Source organism: Chenopodium quinoa, unplaced genomic scaffold (genome assembly GCF_001683475.1).
Source record: "Chenopodium quinoa cultivar QQ74 unplaced genomic scaffold, ASM168347v1, whole genome shotgun sequence".
Classification (NCBI taxonomy): domain Eukaryota; kingdom Viridiplantae; phylum Streptophyta; class Magnoliopsida; order Caryophyllales; family Amaranthaceae; genus Chenopodium; species Chenopodium quinoa.
Genome location: NW_018744813.1, coordinates 775,748 through 795,549, shown reverse-complemented (window position 1 = coordinate 795,549; position 19,802 = coordinate 775,748). Strand labels below are relative to the sequence as shown.

General features: G+C 42.1%; 1 protein-coding gene across 1 annotated transcript; it reads right to left on the bottom strand.

Annotated features, from left to right (window-relative positions):
• Positions 1 to 4,885: 4,885 nt before the first annotated feature.
• On the bottom strand, positions 4,886 to 18,732 carry LOC110704041. Its single transcript, XM_021881830.1, has 4 exons — positions 18,053 to 18,732; positions 5,969 to 6,422; positions 5,512 to 5,860; positions 4,886 to 5,361 (listed from the first exon to the last, which is right to left on the bottom strand). Exons 1-4 carry the CDS (start codon positions 18,730 to 18,732, stop codon positions 4,886 to 4,888), a joined length of 1,959 nt encoding a protein of 652 aa, XP_021737522.1.
• Positions 18,733 to 19,802: the final 1,070 nt, after the last annotated feature.

The window sequence follows — 19,802 nt, the reverse complement described above, 5'->3', positions numbered from 1 at the left end:
AATATTATTTAGACGACAGAAAATATGAGAAAAGTACTACTAAAACTATAAACGATATGATTAAAGTTGCAAACAAGTATGAGAAATAGTCTAGGTTTCGGGTTTCGCTAATTACTCTCTTCAATGAAATTAATCTAATTGCAGGGTTGAATAAATATAGTATAGCAATGATCGAATTACCAATAGTATGTAATTTCCTCTCCCAAGGTAGAAAACGTATATTTAAATCAATCTCATCTCTACTTCCGTGATCACAACAATTGAAATAAACTCATTAAGAATAGGAATTCAATAAGACCACCCCAAGTGTATAACTATTCCTAAAATTATACTATTTGACGTTTGATAATCCCACGAACTAGTATTGAAAGTTCGCTCCCGCTAATAATCCAATACCTTAAACATATAATAAATTGGCCAGATTAATCATACAAAATAAAACAAGATTATCAAATTGTATCATATAAATCAAATCCAAACAATATAATTCAATTCATTGATAGATTATAAGTGACTACATCCCTAACCTAGAACAAGGAAATTTAGTTAGACATGGAGATTAAGAGAACACAATCAATAATTGTAGGGAATATTTCAAGCATTACCCCTAGCTTGAACCCCACTGTGATCATAAACTAAAGTACGGTGGCGTCCAAAGGGAAGGAAGCTAGAGCAAAAGAGTCGCCAACAAGTTTTAGGAACTTGTAAACCGTTTACAGGGTGAAGGTTACATCCATTAATGATCTAGGAGATCGTTGACTCCAATAAGTCTGGAACCATGACTGGTAGTTCGGGGATGAAGGTACAAATCCAACCTAAAAGAGATTGAACCTACCCTAATAATAGGCCTCTACTTTATTCTGATCGTATTCATGTGCGCTTTCTGACTAACATGCAATCAATAGGATTAATCCTAAACCTGTTTATCTATGTTGGTTGAATATTAATGCACAAATAAATCTATTATTGGCGATCACTGGAATTATAATCAAATTAACCCTAAACAAGATTATTAATTATCTTATTAAGTGTGATTACAAGTACCAAATTCCCTTTAAACATGCATAAAAGGCGTGATCAAGCAATGATAATAATATATATCAAGCAACATAATAATAATCATCATAATAAAATAATAATAATAATAATAATATTCATAACCATAATCATGAATCATAATTAATAATCATAAATCATGTTAAAGCATAATAATAGCAAGATCCTAGGCATGATACTAACAAGATTAATAACAAACCCTAGCATGTCACTAAACAATAAAGATTAAAGCTTTAACCCTAACATGATACTAACAATCAAAGAATATTAGGAAGAATATAAAAGGCATCATACTTTTAATCATACTTGATATTAAATCTAGACATGATACTAAGAATTTATTGTTGTCACCCTAAACATCAAATTAAGGAAAACATCCTAACATGATACTAGGAATCATAATAACAACCTAAGCATGATTATATCAATTAAACAATTAAAGCACTTACTTGGATCCCTCGTACGTCTTTCTAATAACAAAATACACACGTTAGTAACTTCAAGGAAAATAAAAATTAAAACAATTAAATTAAATAATTGAAAGAGAGATTTGGGACCAAACCCTCAGAAATTAAAACCTTTCACGTCTAGGGCGAAGGCAACTTCGAATATGGCTAGGTGTATCTAGGTCTTGTGAATGTGGAATTTTGTATTTTGAGAAAAGGCTAGTTTAGAAGAGAGAGAGAGAGTAATCAAGAATTTCTTGATGAGAGTTGGTGAATATTAATGAGAATTGGTGAATGAAAACGGAGTTTTTAGAAGGCTATTTATAGAGAAAATCAGCCAAAAAGATAGAAAACCGAAATAGAGTTCTGACGCGCAAAAACGAGGTTAGCGCAAGACGCTGACATTAGCGCCAGGCGCTAACGCTAGCGCCAGGCGCCAAGCTGGCGCTAATTAAATATCTGACGCATTTTCTAAAATCAGATAGTAATTTACCGTACAGGAGGATAAAATCGTATTTTCCTCAAAAATATTCTTTTATTCTGATTAAAACTCTAAAAAGTCAACAAAAGTAATTTATCAATGCTAATTGAATTAGGAATGAAAAGAACCTTCTAGAATAATCTAGAAGACTAAAACCATTCCTAATTGCATTAGGAATGATAAATCCATATTAGGCCCTCGTCTAGATTATTGGGCCGCATATAAGGCTCAAACCAAGCCCAGTTTAGTAATTTGGCCATAACTTTCTCAATATTCATCGGAATTGGGCTTATAATATATCGTTGGAAAGCTCATTTCAAGCCTTATCCAACTACATTACTATTGGACCCATATCATGGACCAACCAAACTGGATTTACTGTTTTCTTAAAATAGGTTTTCAAAACCAGAGAGAGGAGAAGAGAAAAGAAAAGAAATTAAAACTATCCGCAACACTAGACTTTTCATACTTTCACTTCATTCGATTATGATTCGACGTGAAAGGTACTCATCACTGGGTTTGGTTTTGGGGAGACACAAATGGGTGTCTACAATAATATATAACATTGTTAATTGCATAATCTTAAAGAGAGAAGAGAAAACTCCAATTATAGAACAAATCAGGACGTTGCTCAAGACTCGTATTGCTGCTTCTTCATCCTTCTCTCGGTCTCCTGGATTCGCTACCCCCTGCTGCGTCGCTGCCACTCCCTCTTTATACTGTAGGTTATGTTTGAGGGTTTTCCTCTAGTTCTGCCGCTTCCTCTTGGGAAATTAAAAGTTAATGGGTTGAAAACCCACTAATCCTTGTTTAGTGATGCACCTCACATGAAAGAGTAAAATGTGGGCTTTTTGTTTTTTAAAGTTGAACTTGTTATTTTCGTCACATATGCAATTAACCTGTAACAATAAGAAAGATGAAATTTTAGTAGTTCCTTAGTCAAATTTTCATATTATGAACATTATTAGGTAAAAGTTATTAATTTAGCTTAACAAGGTAAATTTCATAATAAACCATTGAAACCTATATAAGAACATAATTTATACTCAAAAATAGTATTATATGATCTAATAAAGTATATAAAATAAGAACTTATCAACTCCCCCATACTTGAGATTTGCTAGTCCTCAAGCAAATAATAATATATCAAATAAAAAATTTCAAATTCGATTTCATTCCAAAATAAGATTATGGTGACAGTCAGCTAGAATGGATCAAGTATGATACGAAACAAGAATTAACACTCTCATTGACCAATCATTCTTACCGCTTCTTTCCCCTATATTTGAATCCACCCTAGGGATGCTCATCAACCGTTTAGCTCATGCCTCTCTTTGGTTTGATGACCCTCGTCAGGACTTGCACAAAATCTAACCCTCCACCAATTCGTAGACCAATAGCATATATAGATCAAAAGGACTTTCATATGGTTGAAACGAGGCTAGGGTTAAGGGTGTGAATATTTAAGAATGTGGTGGTAAAAATGCCAATCTAAAAGAGTAGTGCACAACCTTTAGATATGGAGGTCATATTCAATTCTTACTATTATATCATCACCGTACTCCAAATTTTTAAACTATACCCCTTTTTTTCATCATACATTCATCATTTTCAACTTATTTTATTGTACAATAATTTTTTTTGCTTTTTTTTTCCTTGGACCCTTGTTTTCATTTCTTTCAGAGCTCATTTTCATTTATTTTTCTTTTTTTTCATACTTTCAATTTTTTTTCTTCCCTCTTCTATTACAAAACTTACAACATAACTTAATAATAACATCACTCCTTTTAGCAAGGCATAGGTAAAGGCCATAAGCTTATAATGTAGGATTATCCAAAAGATGGATATTACAACACAACAGGGCTAAGCAACGGGTAAATATGTAAAAGAAAAAAAAATGAGTGAGCCTAAATTTTGAAGGTTCTAATCATGAAAGAAAAATAATGCCTTCATCATTTCTCATACACCTTAGTCTTTGGTCTTAGGAAGCTAAAATGCAAGTCCCAATTTGAGCAATCAAGAAGAAGGATAAATATGTAGACAATTGAGTCTTACGAGGTTCGTGGCCCTCCTTTCGAGATTCATCCCATAAGGGAAAAGCAATCCATCTTACCACAAAGTCACAAAAAATGTCACAATCAATGTCAATGAAGGACTTATGCTATCTTTATATACCATGTAGTTTTTTTATTGATCAGAAACAAGTCAATTAGTGAAAATCATAACAAAACCTTTTTTTTCTTATGAAAATTCTGTAGAAAATTTGGCATCACTTTCCTTGAAACGGGCATTTATCAAAATTAAACTCATTGAAAACTTGCACAAAATCCCAGCCATGCTTCATACATTGCAACACAAAGAAACTGAACTATCATATTAAAACAGAAAAGGCAATTGTAGAAAATTTCAAATTTCTAAGACCTCTCCCCCACACTTAAGGACAAACATTGTCCTCAACGTTAATAAACAGAGCTGAAAAGCAAAGAGTAGGAGTATTTATAGCAGCCAAGGACACAAAAACAAAGAAAACTAAGCATAGAAAGAGACAACCTGATAGAATTTGAGGCTTGGTGTTTGTAGCAGCTTAAAAACTACTCTGGTCAGCAGCAGCTAAACCTCTTGACACATAACAACCACATCCTTGAAACAGCAAAGAGCAGTAATTCCCTTCTCTTCATTTAGAAGTGTCTAGATCACCATCTTATTTTCTAAGCTGCAAGAAAATAGAATAAATAGATAGAAAAGATAAAATAGGAGCGAGAAAAACAAACAAAAACCAATAAAAGGAAATGGAAAAGAACTTGGGTTGCCTCCCAAGTAGCGCGTGTTTTAAGTCGCAAGCCTGACTTTCATGAGTGTTCTTAGCCAGGGTCTTCTAAAAAGTCAGACACTTCTTTAGGCATCATCTCATTCTCCCTTTCACCAACCAAGTAAGGGTTGCATTGTAAGCAAGCTTCCTCCAGAACTTCACAGTTGCATATTCCTTCCATGGCGAGCATGCTTCAATATCATTTGCAATCTCTATTAAGTCTACATTTATATCTTCAACTGTACCTGCACTTGTTAGACATACTTCTAGGGTATTTTCAGAAACATAATCTATTGATTTTCTATCTAAATCAGTGATCTCATCAACTCTAAACACATGATCAGAAACAAGAGAATGTTTTGTTGGTTGAGACAAATCGAAATGCACCTCTTCTTCACCAATGTTAAAAGTTAACTTACCATTATTAACATCTATTATAGTACCAAAAGTAGCTAAAAATGGTCTTCCTAGAATAATAGGGACATTAACATCCTCATCCATATCAAGAATAATGAAATCAACAGGTATGATAAACTTATCAACTTTCATTAGCACATTTTCCACAACTCCTAAAGGATATTTAATGGACCTATTAGCAAGTTGTAAAGAAACGGTAGTGTGTTTTAAATCATTTAAGCCTAGCTTCTTGTAAATATACAATGACATGAGTGAGACACTTGCACCTCAATCACCTAAAGCTCTGGAAAAATTATTCTCACCAATTTTGCAAGGAATAGAAAAGTTGCCAGGGTCTTTCAATTTAGGGGGAAGCTTTTGTTGAATTACGTCACTACATTCTTCACTTAAAGCAATAGTCTCATAGTCCTCCAATTTTCTCTTTTTAGACGTGATTTCCTTGAGAAATTTAGCATAAGAGGGTATTTGCATCAAAGCATCAGCAAAGGGGATATTAACATGCAATTGTTTGAAAATTTTAAGAAACTTTTCATATTGATTTTCCACTTTGTTTTGCATAAGTCTTTGAGGAAAAGGATTTGGAGGTACATATGGCTTAAGAGGAACATGTTTATAATAATCATCGTTGTTATCTTCAAGTTGCTTTTCATTCTTGGCATTTTCACTTATGAGCTCATTGGTTTTAGATTGAACATTTACATCACCAAGGGTTTTACCACTTCTTAAGGTTACAACTTTGCATTACTCTTTAGGGTTAACCTTAGTTTGACTAGGCATAATTCCTTGGTTTTTAAATTTAATAGCATTAGCTATTTGTCCAATTTGAACTTCCATATTTTTGGTTGAATTAGCTAATTGATCAACTTTATTTTCTAATTTTATAAATATCTCAGAAGTAGCATTAGCAAGTTTTTCAATAGTCAATTCCCATGAAGGTCTCTCTTGTTGTGATTGTTGTTGTCTTTGAGGAAAACTAGGAGGATTTTGTGGTCTAAGGTTATTAGCTTGGTTTCCTTGATCTCTCCATGAAAAGTTAGGGTAATTCTTCCAGCCAGGATTATAAGTATTAGAGTAGGGGTCATTTTGTGATCGATTATAATTAGAAACAAATTGAGCTTGTTCAAAATTAGGACAATCATTACTAGCATGTGCACCCCCATAATTACCACAAGAGAAATCAAGACTAGAAATAAGACTAACATTACTCATTTTACTGAAAATTTTAGTCAAATTATTAACCTTAGCATTTAAATGTTAATACCATCTGATTAGGGGATTTTTATCCACCAATCACCGTTTGACAAGTGGACCAACCAGGTTCCGCCACGTGTCCTTCACGTAGGCCAATAGGAGCCTGCCACGTGTCAATCACAGATACGTCCTCTACGGACCAATTGAGACACGCCACGTGTCCACCCATGCCAAATGGGAAAACCGGCCAACAAGGCCCAATCCTGTCTAGAGGCCCGGTCAGCCCTAGGTTTACCCTAAACCTAGAGAGTGGCACGCTTCTCAAGACTATAAATACTTAATTACTCCTCATTAAAGGGGAAGAAGCAATTAATCTCACCGGAAGAACAGAACAGAAACGTTACGGAACACACTAATAACCGGCGGATCTCGCTAACAAAGCAGATTACCAACATTAAACACTCTCACCTAGAGAGATCTTATTACTTTAATTTCCGTATTAATTACTCCTTAATCAGGTACTAACTTGACCGTTGGAGGCGGAGCTCTCAGGAGTCTCCGTTATTTTGCAGGTACAGGCGTCCGGTTCCAGTCTCGGAATTGTAACTCTCCCGCAGGACATCAGAAAACCCCGAAACATTTGGCGCCGTCTGTGGGGAGAGTACTTCAGAGATGGCATCCAAGTCTGTACCGACTCCTGAAGAGAGACGTCCCCTAAACGACCCTCAAGTTCAGTCGGACCATGACACCGAAAGTGAATTTGAAGTTGAAACTCATACAGCTCCAGACGGGACCCTAAGGGCCCGACGTACCCGTCATACCGAAAGGAGGGAACGGGAGCATCTTCAAACAGGAAGCGGGCAAGCAGGCGCACCGCCTGCTCGGCAACAGCCGACTGATGGGTCTGCTCCCATCACAAGAAACGAACTCATGACCTTCATGAGGGACTTCAAGGGAGAGATTCAAGAGTTGATCAACAAGAAGCCGCCTGCTTCAGTCAAGGAGCAGTCGGCCAAGAAACCTTCCACTTCACTGAAGAGGAAGCCAGTTCAAGGACGAGAGGCGACTCCTCATCCTAAATCTAGGAAGCGGGAGCCACCTGCCCTTGATTTCACAAAATTCCGTTATCCTACAGGAAATAGGAAACCGGTTCGTCATATTCAGGCGGACGGGTCAAAGCAAACGTTCACAGATGCTCGGCTACTACTAGAGCAGAAGAAGAGTGACCGATTGTCAGAGTCGGCTTCTACTTCAGACTTTCAAGACAGTTTGCGAAATGCCTCGATGAGGCATACTCAGTCGTACCATGAGAGTCAGTCAGGCGGCACCTCCCGTCAGTCCGGCTTTCATAGTGCCCAGGCGGTACCCAACTTACCATTTGTGCCGCAACAGTATTTTATGCAGCCACCTCCATTTGGTGGACCTGCAGCAAAAAACGTCCAACCTATGGACTGGCAGCTACGGTTGCTTAGACTTGGTGAACAGCCGTCGGCCTTCTCCAAGGAAATTACTGAAGCTGCTCAGCCGGCCAAAGTGAAAAATGTACTAGTAGGCGCCTATGACGGCACTACTAACCCAGAAGACCATCTGATGGCATTCACCAACCTGATGTACCTTCAAGGGTTGGATGATCCCACTTGGTGTAAGTGTTTCCCAGCGACTCTCAAAGGAATCGCACAGCAATGGTTCGGCAACCTGCCGACTGGTTGTGTAAATAGCTTCAGGACGCTTGCTTACTTATTTGCCTCCAACTTCGCCATGAACATCCCTGCGAAGAAAACGACCCTAGATTTGGGAACAATTCAGCAGGGCGAGAAGGAGGGGCTTCGCTCTTACATCAGGCGGTTCAACCTGATGAGAATACAGATTCAAGGGTTACCGGATGAGGTAGCTTATACCGACTTTTTTAGAGGTCTCAAAGATGGGTCTACCTTCAAATTTGATTTGGTTCGAAAAAGGGTGGCGACTCTTCAAGAGGCCTTGATTGAAGCAGAAGCCTATATACAGGCAACTGATCTGTGTACGATAAAACAGTCGGATGGGAAAAGGTTCGACAAAAGAGAAGGACGACAGAAACAGTCGTCAAACAAAGATGAGAAAAGAAAAGAGGTCTGGGCGGCTGATTCCTCTAAACAGCCGGCCCAGAAAAAGAAAAAAGAATTCAAACCATACTCCCCAAAGTATGCGTTTAACAAGGATAACCAGTTTATCCTAAAAGAAATAAAGGGACGGATCTCAATTGAGAAGCCGGTCCCCATGAAGGGTTCTGCAAACAACCGGAACCAAGATAAAATCTGTGCTTATCATGATGACGTTGGTCATCACACCAATGACTGCATCAGTCTCATGCGGTACCTAGACCGCCTGGCTGAGCAAGGTGATCTTGACACTTATGTCAAAAAATCTACGGGGAACACTTCCTCAAGAAAGCTGTCGGCTAAAAAGAATCAACAGGCCGACAGCTCCGATACAGATGATGCAGTCGTCTACACCATTGCAGGCGGCTTCTCAGGAGGCGGCCCCACTATTAGGGGCAACAAAGATAATATAAGGCGGTTAGATGTAAATTCCGTTCACCAAGAACGGCCGTCCAAATATACATTTCCTGAGATTGTCATCACTGAAGAGGATCTAGGAGGGGTAAGGGGGCCGCATGACGACCCTCTAGTTATTGAATGTAAAGTGGCCAACCAGAGAGTTGGCCGAATCCTCATAGATACCGGGAGCTCCTCAGATCTCATCAGCAGAAAATGTCTTTCGAAGCTGAAATATCAGACGGACTGCATACATCCGGCCTCCCACCCTTTAATAGGGTTTGGAGGAGGAGTCGTCCACCAACTGGGACGAGTAGATTTACCCATTCGCCTGGGCGAAAAAGGGGAAGGACGACACATGGTAGTCCGGTTCCTAGTAGTAGAGGAACTCTCGGCCTACAACATGATTCTGGGTCGACCAACCCTGAATAATTCCAAGGCTGTTATAATCCCGTCTCTTATGTTGCTCAAGTTTGAGAGGGATAATGGAACAGTCGGCTCCCTAAGGGGAGATCAGAGGATGGCCCGAGAGTGCTATCTCTCGGATGTCAAGCCCACTGTTATGGCCACTGGGTCAAGTGGAGAAAAAACAGACCTTGACAATGTCAAGGAGAATGCGCCTGTTCAGGAAGCAGGCGGCAAAAAGAGAAAGGCGTCCCAGACAGAGTCCGCAAGAAAAGCGAGAAAATAGCAATCATTGGCAGAGGAGCGGCCGGATGAGTTCCGCCCTCAGCCGGCTGGTGAACATGCGGACCTTATCTTAGACGACTCACGTCCTGACCGAACAGTCAAAGTTGGGACGACTGCTCTGAGAAACCTTGGTGACGACTTTCACAACCTATTGAAAGAATACAAGGACATCTTTGCATTTGAAGTCCATGAAATGCCAGGCATTAGTCCTGATCTGGCGGTACATAAACTCGCTGTGGATCCGAAAAAGAAGCCGGTACGGCAAAAGAAGCGGAACCATGGCGAAGAAAGAAGTCAGGCGGCAGCCGCCGAAGTTAAAAAATTACTTGATGCAGGGTTCATTCGGCAATGTTACTTCCCAGACTGGGTTGCAAATGTGGTGCTTGTTAAAAAGCCGAATGGCACCTGGCGAATGTGTGTAGACTACACAGACTTGAACAAGGCGTGCCCCAAAGACAGTTACCCTCTGCCTAAAATTGATAACCTGGTCGACTCAACAGCCGGCCATGCCTTGATGAGTTTCATGGACGCCTATTCTGGTTTCCATCAAATTCCCTTATGGAAGAAAGATCAGGAGAAGACGGCCTTCGTCACTGATCAGGGGTTATACTGTTACACGGTCATGCCGTTTGGTCTTAAGAATGCCCCGGCTACCTTCCAACGAATGATAAACACAGTGTTCTTTGATCAGATTGGGAGAAACGTCGAGGCATATATTGATGATATGATTGTCAAGACTAAACTTCAGAAAGATCATCTGTCGGACCTCCGAGAAACTTTCGCCACACTCAGGCGGCACCATGTCATGCTCAATCCCAAGAAATGTGTATTTGGAGTTGAGTCTGGGAAATTTCTCGGATTCCTTATCAATCAGAGAGGAATAGAAGCGAACCCTGAGAAGGTGCAGGCGGTCATTGACATGCAGTCGCCTCGTACCATCCGAGAGGTTCAGAAGTTAACAGGTTGTCTGGCGGCCTTGGGAAGATTTCTAAGCCGATCAGGCGACAAATGCCTATACTTTTTCCAGGCAATTAAGAAAAAGGCAAGGTTTGAATGGGGGCCGGATGCTGAGGCCGCCTTCCAGAAATTAAAAGTTCACTTGCATTCCTTGCCGAGGCTGGTCAGCCCTTTGCCCAAAGAGGTTCTCTACATGTACCTGACCGTCTCTGATCATGCGTTAAGCGCTGTTCTCCTTGCTGAAAGGGACGGCTGTCAGCTCCCGGTCTACTTTGTCAGTCACGTACTGAAAAATGCCGAGTTGAGGTATCCCCTAGTGGAGAAATTTGGTCTTGCACTCTTCATGGCTGTTAAAAAATTGAAGCCCTACTTTTTGGCACATACAGTCGTCGTGTATACAGACCAACCTATCAAGCGGCCGCTGACCATCATGGAGTCGTCAGGCCGAATGATCAAATGGGCCATAGAAATACAGAGCCTCGAAGTTACTTTCGAGCCTAGAAAAGCAGTAAAGGGGCAAGCCTTTGCTGACTTTATTGTAGAGATGACTCGTCCTCCTGACTCTCAAGTTCCAGACCAAGTATGGAAGGTATATGTGGACGGAAGCTCTACTTCAAATGGTTGTGGAGCAGGCGTCGTATGTCAGTCTCCAGAGGGCGACAGGTTCGAGTATGCTCTACGCTTCAGTTTTCAGGCTTCAAACAATGAGGCAGAATATGAAGCTTTACTAGCCGGGATCCGCATGTGCAAGGCGGCAGGGGCAAGAAAAATAGACGCCTGTTCCGATTCACAATTGATAGTGAGTCAGTACAATGGCGAATATGAAGCCACCCATCCGGCCATGATCAAGTATTTACAGGCGGTCCGACAAGCAGTCGGCTCCCTTGAGGATTTCCATCTGATCCAAGTGCCGAGATCAGAAAACAACCAGGCGGATGCACTGTCAAAATTAGCATCATCCGCCTCCTCTGATACTCCTCGAACTGTTTTTTGGGAAGTAATGGAGAAGAGAAGCATCGAGGAAAGCCCTATTGGAATCCTAGACAGAAGCTCAACCTGGATGGATTCAATCAGGGCATATCTGACAAACGGTACACTGCCGGATGATACTCAACAGGCGGCAGCACTGAAAAAACGAGCCACCTGTTTTGAAATGATTAAGGGAGAACTTCACAAGAGGGGGTACCTTCAACCCTTCTTAAAGTGTGTTACTCCAGAAAAGGGACGAGAGATACTAGATGATCTTCACTCTGGTTACTGTGCTTCTCATATAGGTGGTAGGATGCTTGCTCAAAGGGCAAGGCGGCAGGGCTACTTTTGGCCTACTTTGGAAGCAGATGCAATGGAGATGGTGAAAAAATGTGACAAGTGCCAAAGGTTTGGCAAACTAATTCACCGTCCGGCTACTGACCTCACTACCATTCACAGCCCACTACCGTTTGCTAAGTGGGGCATGGACATTCTGGGTCCATATACGCCTGCTACAGGCGGCAGAAGGTACATACTTGTTGCCGTTGACTACTTCACTAAATGGGTAGAGGCGGAGGCGGTAAAGGGAATCAAGACGAAGGATGTAATTTCATTCATTTGGAAAAATGTCATCACTCGGTTCGGGGTTCCCATGTCTATGGTTTTTGATAATGGTCCCCAATTTGAGACGCCTGTTCTCAAAAGCTGGTTGGGTGACCAAGGAATTGCACACTACTTTGCATCTGTCGGCCGTCCACAAGCAAACGGCCAGGTAGAAGCCTTTAATAAAATCATCTCAGACGGTCTCAAGAAAAAGATTGAACGAGCAGGTGGCCTATGGGCGGATGAACTACCACATGTTCTCTGGGCCATTAGGACGACTGAAAAAGGGGCGACTGGAGAAACTCCATTCCTCCTAACTTATGGTGCGGAAGCTGTTCTTCCAATAGAACACTACGAGCCGACTCTTCGAGTAATGCTATATGACGAAGAGGCAAACTGGGAAGCCATGCGCCTGGCATTAGACTCACTTCCTGAAAAGAGGGGCAATGCTGTTTTGCGCCATGAGATCTATCGCCTGAGAATGACTAGATCATACAACAAAAAAGTACACAGGCGTCCACTCAAAGTAGGGGACTTTGTACTTAGAAAAATGGAAGCAGTTGGTAGGGCTAATGAGTCTGGCAAACTAACTCCCAACTGGGAAGGACCCTACCGAATCTATGAGGAAGTCAGGGACGGTACCTACCGTCTGGAAACACCAGACGGACAACCGTTGCCTCGAACTTGGAATGTAGATAATCTTAAAAAATATTTCTTCTGAATGATGTAAAGTAAAGAGCTACTTAATAAAGTTTGCACTTACTATTCAATTTTGTATTACGAGGGGCATGCCGTCTGTACCTTTACAGTCGGCTACTCTCCATTGAGTTTTTCACTCTATCTTCAGAGGGGCATGCCGTCTGTACCTTTACAGTCGGCTACTCTCCATTGAGTATTTTACTCACAATACTTAGCTAAAAAGATTAGGGCCTGGCCGACCCTGTGCCTAACAGGCGGCTACCCTTCTTTTACTTAGCACCTACGTTCACCAAGAACTTACCAAGGCCACCGGCCGAATGATCAGACCAGGCGCCAAGCCAACTGATCAAATCTACAAAACTAATACGACCTGTCCCAACATCATAGCAAGCGTCCGACGGCATCCCTCCGGATGAAATTCGTCGCAGAGAGCAGCTCCCTTTTGGGTGGAACATTGTTCTATAAACTAATTACACGACACCTATACGACTGTCCCCAAGGGCAACCACGTAGCCGTTTTTGAGACAAGGATAACTCTATCACTAACCAAACCAGTGGTAGCAGTTGACATCTGAGTCAGATGACCGCCTGTATTACTTGGGATAAATGCAGGGGGTACCTATTGAGTTAATAGCCAACAAACATTGGCGAATCAAGGGGTCTAGCCGGCCTACGCCGCCTGGTACCTCTACTTCTCAAACAAAAGTGACGGCGACTGAGTAACTCCAACGTTAACTCATAGTCACTCCCTCAAATTTGGTATGGAACCTAAAAGGTTTGAGTCGTCCGCCTGTTTTTAACAAACAAGGGCACTCAAACCCCTATTCCTACTAGGTAACCTATTGAGTTAATAGCCAACATTGGCAAATCAAGAGGATCAGCCGGCCTGGTACCTCTACTACTCAATCTAGATTGTGACGAAGACTAAGTAACTCCTATGTTAACTTAACAGTCACTCAAACTTAGTATGGAGCCTAAAAGGTATGAGTCGTCCGCCTGTTTTTAACAAACAGGGACTCTCAACCACTACTCTTGCTAGGTTAACAAATTATGAGTTAAAAGCCAACATTGGCAATAAAGGGAAACAACCGGTACCCGCCGCTTGTTATCTCTACCACTTAATTCCTTGGCGACTAGGTAATACTCTATTTACTTGGTCAGACCACTTTCCTACTTGGTTAAAATTACAAAAAGACAGGCACGCCTGCCTAAAAAGGATCCTGACAAAATAGTTCGAATACCGATTGAATAAATGGCCGACTGATCGTCTATCCTGGAAACAGACAACCAGTCGTCCAGGGGCATAGGCGGCGTACTAACTATTTGTACCTGTCTGCAACGTTCGGCCATGTACAACAGTCGGTCTAGTGAACAATGGGATATAAGATATGGAATACTTGGACAAATTTGAAGCAAAATAAAAATTCATTAAAAATAAGCCGGTCATTAAAGACCAGCAAAATATTCAAAGCCCCGGCCCCCTGGCCGGGTAAATACAAAGCAAACGGCACGCAGGCCGTGGAAAAAATACATTAAGCTTAAGAAGGGGGCAGTTCAGTATTAGCAGCTGCCGCCTGGTCAGCACTCTTCTTGCTGGACTCGGCTTCAGCTGCATCCTTTTTTGATGCCTCACCCCCAATTGGCACAAGTGCCACAACCGGCTCCTCCTCCTCCTCCAACGCATCTCCCAACGCCTCTTCTTCAGCAGCCGCCAGGATCTCTTGATTATATGTTTCTGAACACTGGCGGTACGTTCTTTCCCAAGAGGCAAAGTCGGCATTGGGGAACAGGCGGCCCCAAGTCATGCGCTGGATTTGAGCGGAGTCTTCCATCATCTCCCGGACGAGCTCTTTCTTCTCTTGCTCGGCCTTTTCCGAGAGCTCTTGGGTAAGACTCTTCTCTTGGCTCACCAGGCGTTCTTTTACGCTTGCCAAGGATTTCTCCATGGCTTCGTAAGAGTACATTTTTTGGCGAAGAGGTTTCAGCTCGGCCTTAAGATTTGTGATGGTCGCCTCCAGCTCGTCATTCTTCTTCTGGGCCGCCTCTAACTGAGCCCAAACAGCGGCGGTAGCCTGCGCCTGATAATAAAGAATATCAATGGTCAGTACTTCATTTTGGGCAATTTGAAACATTGCCTTATCACAGTTAGAGGCGGCCATAGCTTTTGCAGCCTTTACCTCTTTGTTTTTCCGATCAAGCGGCTTGCGAAGGCTGTTAACTCGGAGCAGGGCCTAAGTATAAAAAAACAGGCGTCAGTTTCCAAACAAAAAAGATAACAGGCGTCCTGGACTTCAAATACTCAAGAAGTATACCTCAGCAAGGACCCCTGCAATCCCATCAAGGTCAAGGGTGCCGGCACCCCTGACCGCCTCCCTTTTAGATGGAGGAACTACTTTGATCATGGACTTGGCTACCTCTACCAAGTCAAGCCCCTGAGGGCCGGCTGCATCAACCGTAAAAAAGCAAGTTAGACCTAGTCAAGAAGGAAGCAAGTGTAAAAGCTTTTACAAGTAATTGTCCATACTTCTAGGCGGCCCCGCCGGGGTTTTAGAAGAAGTGGCCGGCTGCTTCTCAGCTGCCACTGTTTTCCTGGAAGACCCAGGAGAGCTTGCAACAGTCGTCCTCCGGGCCTTGGGGTCCGGCTGTTGCGAGGAAGAAGCTCTTGGAGTGCCCGACTGAAAAGAGGAAGAGTTAGTATATGCATAAGACAACTCCTAAAAGAGGAAGAGTTTCGAAGCCTACCAAGGGTGCCCCCTTGTTGGGGGAGTCGGTACAAGACTGTTGCATGAGAGAGGCCCGCAACATGGCCGCCGCAGTCTTGGATGCTGTTATTTTACTCATGGCGTCAGCTGCAAAAAATAAACAGCAAAGTTAGTAAAGATCCCAAGTAAACAAAGCGTGAAAAAAACAGAGTATTTATCAGGCCGGCTACCTCTAGAGCACCGACTGCTGAGGCCACAGGCGGCCAAAAAGTACTCGTCATAGAGCCACTTGAAGCTCGGGACGCAGTTTAGGGGTACTTGCTCTCGTACCCCTGAAGTAGAGTTCACCCTAGTCTCTACTTTGAAGAGTCCTTTGTCTAGGATCTCTTTTTTAGCCTTTGGGGGAACAGGTGGCATGCTGCGGCCGCCTGCGAGAAGAGGCGGATCCCTATTCCACTTGTTAAAGCGTTGGTTCAGCTTCGTGTCTGAACCCTCGATGATAAGGAAGGTGTTCCGCCAATCCTTCCATTTGTTCGCCTTACCTCTCGTCATGAGGTAACCCCTATGGCTTGTTAATTGATACCAGCCGGTACCTCCCGACTTAGGGGTCCGGCTGAGATAGTTCATGTGGGCGAAAGCCTCAAAGCTTGGCTCCACCCCGTACATTTCGCACCCGGCCACATAGCCGAGTACGTTTACCCAAGAGTTGGGGGCTAACTGCCATAACCCCAAATCATACCCATCTAAAATCCGCTGAACAGCCGGATGTAATGGGAAGCGCAGTCCAGCTTTGATGGCCGCCACATAGCAGCCAAAGCAGCCGTCATCATAGCTGGTACCAGCCGGCCAGACGACAGTGTCTTCTGGATCCGGCACGAACAGTAAAAATTCCGGGCCCATTCTGTGGTTAGCTATAAAGCTCTCCACTTTGTCTTGCATGGTTGCGATCCGGCCCCGGGGTACCGTGCAGTAGTAGGGGGTGTTTTCCTCTCTGTAAGAGGCGGACGGCTCCGCCCAATTGTCCCCCTTCTCAACTGCATGAGAAAGCCTCACCTCTTGTAGGCGGCTGTTTCTTTCTTCTAAGCCTGGAGAAGCGTGGCCAGAAGAGCTGGACTCGGACTCGTCCTCTGACGAGTCCGAAGAGGACGACTCCTCCCCTCTCCCAGAGGGGCCCGCCTCCTCTCCCTTAGAAGGAGCAGGAGGAAAATTAGACATCTCAACGGTAAAATGGGAAGGGACCACCTTGACCCCTCTCTCAGAACTGTCGGCTTGGCAGCCGCCTCGTTTCACTTCTACATCTGGCGCCTGGTCAGATGTTTCACTAATGAGCACCCTTTGGGAGGAGCCGTCCGAGTTTGAGATCATAGCAGTCTTTTTTGTTCTGGCCATCACGTTCTGCATAGACACAGATACAGTCGGACTTTGTATAAAGGGCAAAGATGGGTCCAGAAAAGGGCAGGCGGCACTCCTAGTCCTAGATTCAGCCGTCCCCGGTGACCGGCTGATCACTAACTTAGGTCGTGTCGTGTGCTTCCGTGGTGCCATTTCAAAAAATAAAAAGAAAATTAAGAGTAAGAGAACTGAGTTACCTGAACGAGTGACGGTTGATGAAGTTCTGGAAATCCGGTGCAGTCGGCTTGTCAGAACAGGCGGTAGGCAGAAAAGGTCCGAAATGTCAGAGCAAGTTCAGGGGTCCGAATGTTCTCGCAAAGTTCTCAAATGTGAAAATGACCGAAGTCAACACTTCCTTATATAGGCAAAGTGAGAAGGCGAAGGGTCGCTTCCAAATTCAAAATTTGGGCGGGAAAATCTCTCGGCCATTTGCAAGGTGACACATGTAGCAGGCCGTCGCCTGTCACCGTGCGACACCTGTCACAGGCGACACGTGACCAGTCACGTGCCACCTGTGAGGGGCAAATGATTAGGGGATTTTTATCCACCAATCACCGTTTGACAAGTGGACCAACCAGGTTCCGCCACGTGTCCTTCACGTAGGCCAATAGGAGCCTGCCACGTGTCAATCACAGATACGTCCTCTACGGACCAATTGAGACACGCCACGTGTCCACCCATGCCAAATGGGAAAACCGGCCAACAAGGCCCAATCCTGTCTAGAGGCCCGGTCAGCCCTAGGTTTACCCTAAACCTAGAGAGTGGCACGCTTCTCAAGACTATAAATACTTAATTACTCCTCATTAAAGGGGAAGAAGCAATTAATCTCACCGGAAGAACAGAACAGAAACGTTACGGAACACACATATAACCGGTGGATCTCGCTAACAAAGCAGATTACCAACATTAAACACTCTCACCTAGAGAGATCTTATTACTTTAATTTCCGTATTAATTACTCCTTAATCAGGTACTAACTTGACCGTTGGAGGCGGAGCTCTCAGGAGTCTCCGTTATTTTGCAGGTACAGGCGTCCGGTTCCAGTCTCGGAATTGTAACTCTCCCGCAGGACATCAGAAAACCCCGAAACACCATCCACATCATACATCCCTGTACTCTTTTTAGCGACCGATATTTCATTAGAACAACCATAATTATTAAAAGCAAGTTCTTCTATTAACTTATTAGCTTCTTCAGTAGTCTTACTCATTAAAGCACCACCTGCTGTAGCATATATAGTACTTCTATTAGAGTGATTTAAGCCATTATAAAAAGTTTGCACAAGTAGCCAATCAGGTATTCCATGGTGAGGACGTTGATGTTGCAAATCTTTAAACCTTTCCCAAGACTCATATAATGACTCTAATTCATTTTGAGTGAAATTAGTAATATCATTACGCAATTTAGCCGTTTTAGCAGGTGGGAAAAATTTATTCAGAAAAGCTTGAGATAAAGAAGTCCAAGTGGTAAAAGGATCAGAAGATTTAGAGGACAACCATTTTCTTGCCTTATCTATTAGTGAAAATGAAAACAACCTAAGGCTAATAGCATATTCACTTACCCCATTTAGCTTAATGGTATCACATTTTTCAAGAAAATTAGCTAAATGTTCTAATGGACATTCAATAGGCGACCCACCAAACTGATCTTGCTGAACAATATGAATTAAAGCAGGCTTAAGTTCAAAATTATTAGCTTGGACAGAAGGTCTTACTATACTTGCAAAGGTTGAACTAGCATCGGGCATTGCATACTCACGCAACATCTTAGTTGGTGGTTCTACCATGATTTCAATTTCACAGAAAAGTGACTCCAAATTAGGAATTGAAGGTTCTTGTTCAGAAATCTAGAGTCTCCTTAACGCGTGCAATGTTCTTTCGATTTCTGGATCAAAAGGGATTAAAGAAAGATTAGTACGTGACATACACTAATATAAAATAACATTAGAGTATAATGCTGAAACAGAAAATCAGAAACAGAAAATTAGAACAGGCATAATTTTTTTTTTCTCCTGCAAACTACTGCTATGTGCAGTAGTAGTAACAGTAAAAAAATTTCAGACTGCAAATTACAGAAAACAGAATAAAAAATATTAGCATATTTTTTTTCAGACTTTAAACGACAAAAAAAAAACACAAAATAAACAACTAGCAGAAAAAAATACGGTCTAATACTGGCAGAAATTAAAATAAAGTCAAAACTAATACGAAAGTTTATATAGTATGATATTAAATTATTGCCTCCCCGGCAACGGCGCCAAAAACTTGGTCGGGTCTAAATCTACCGCAAGTGTACGGGTCAATTACTGTAAATATAGGGTGAGCAAGGTATCGTATCCACAAGGAGGTCTACTCAATTACCAAGTTAAGAAACTAACATATTATTTAGACGACAGAAAATATGAGAAAAGTACTACTAAAAGTATAAACGATATGATTAAAGTTGCAAACAAGTATGAGAAATAGTCTAGGTTTCGGGTTTCGCCAATTACTCTCTTCAATGAAATTAAACTAATTGCAGGGTTGAATAAATATAGTTTAGCAATGATAAAATTACCAATAGTATGTAATCTCCTCTCCCAAGGTAGAAAACGTATATTTAAATCAATCTCATGTCTACTTCCGTGATCAAAACAATTGAAATAAACTCATTAATAATAGAAATTCAATAAGACCACCCCAAGTGTATAACTATTCCTAAAATTATACTACTTGACGTTTGATAATCCCACGAACTAGTATTGAAAGTTCACCCCCGCTAATAATCAAATACCTTAAACATATAATCAATTGGCCAGATTAAACATACGAAATCAAAAAAGATTATCAAATTTCATCATATAAATCAAATCCAAAT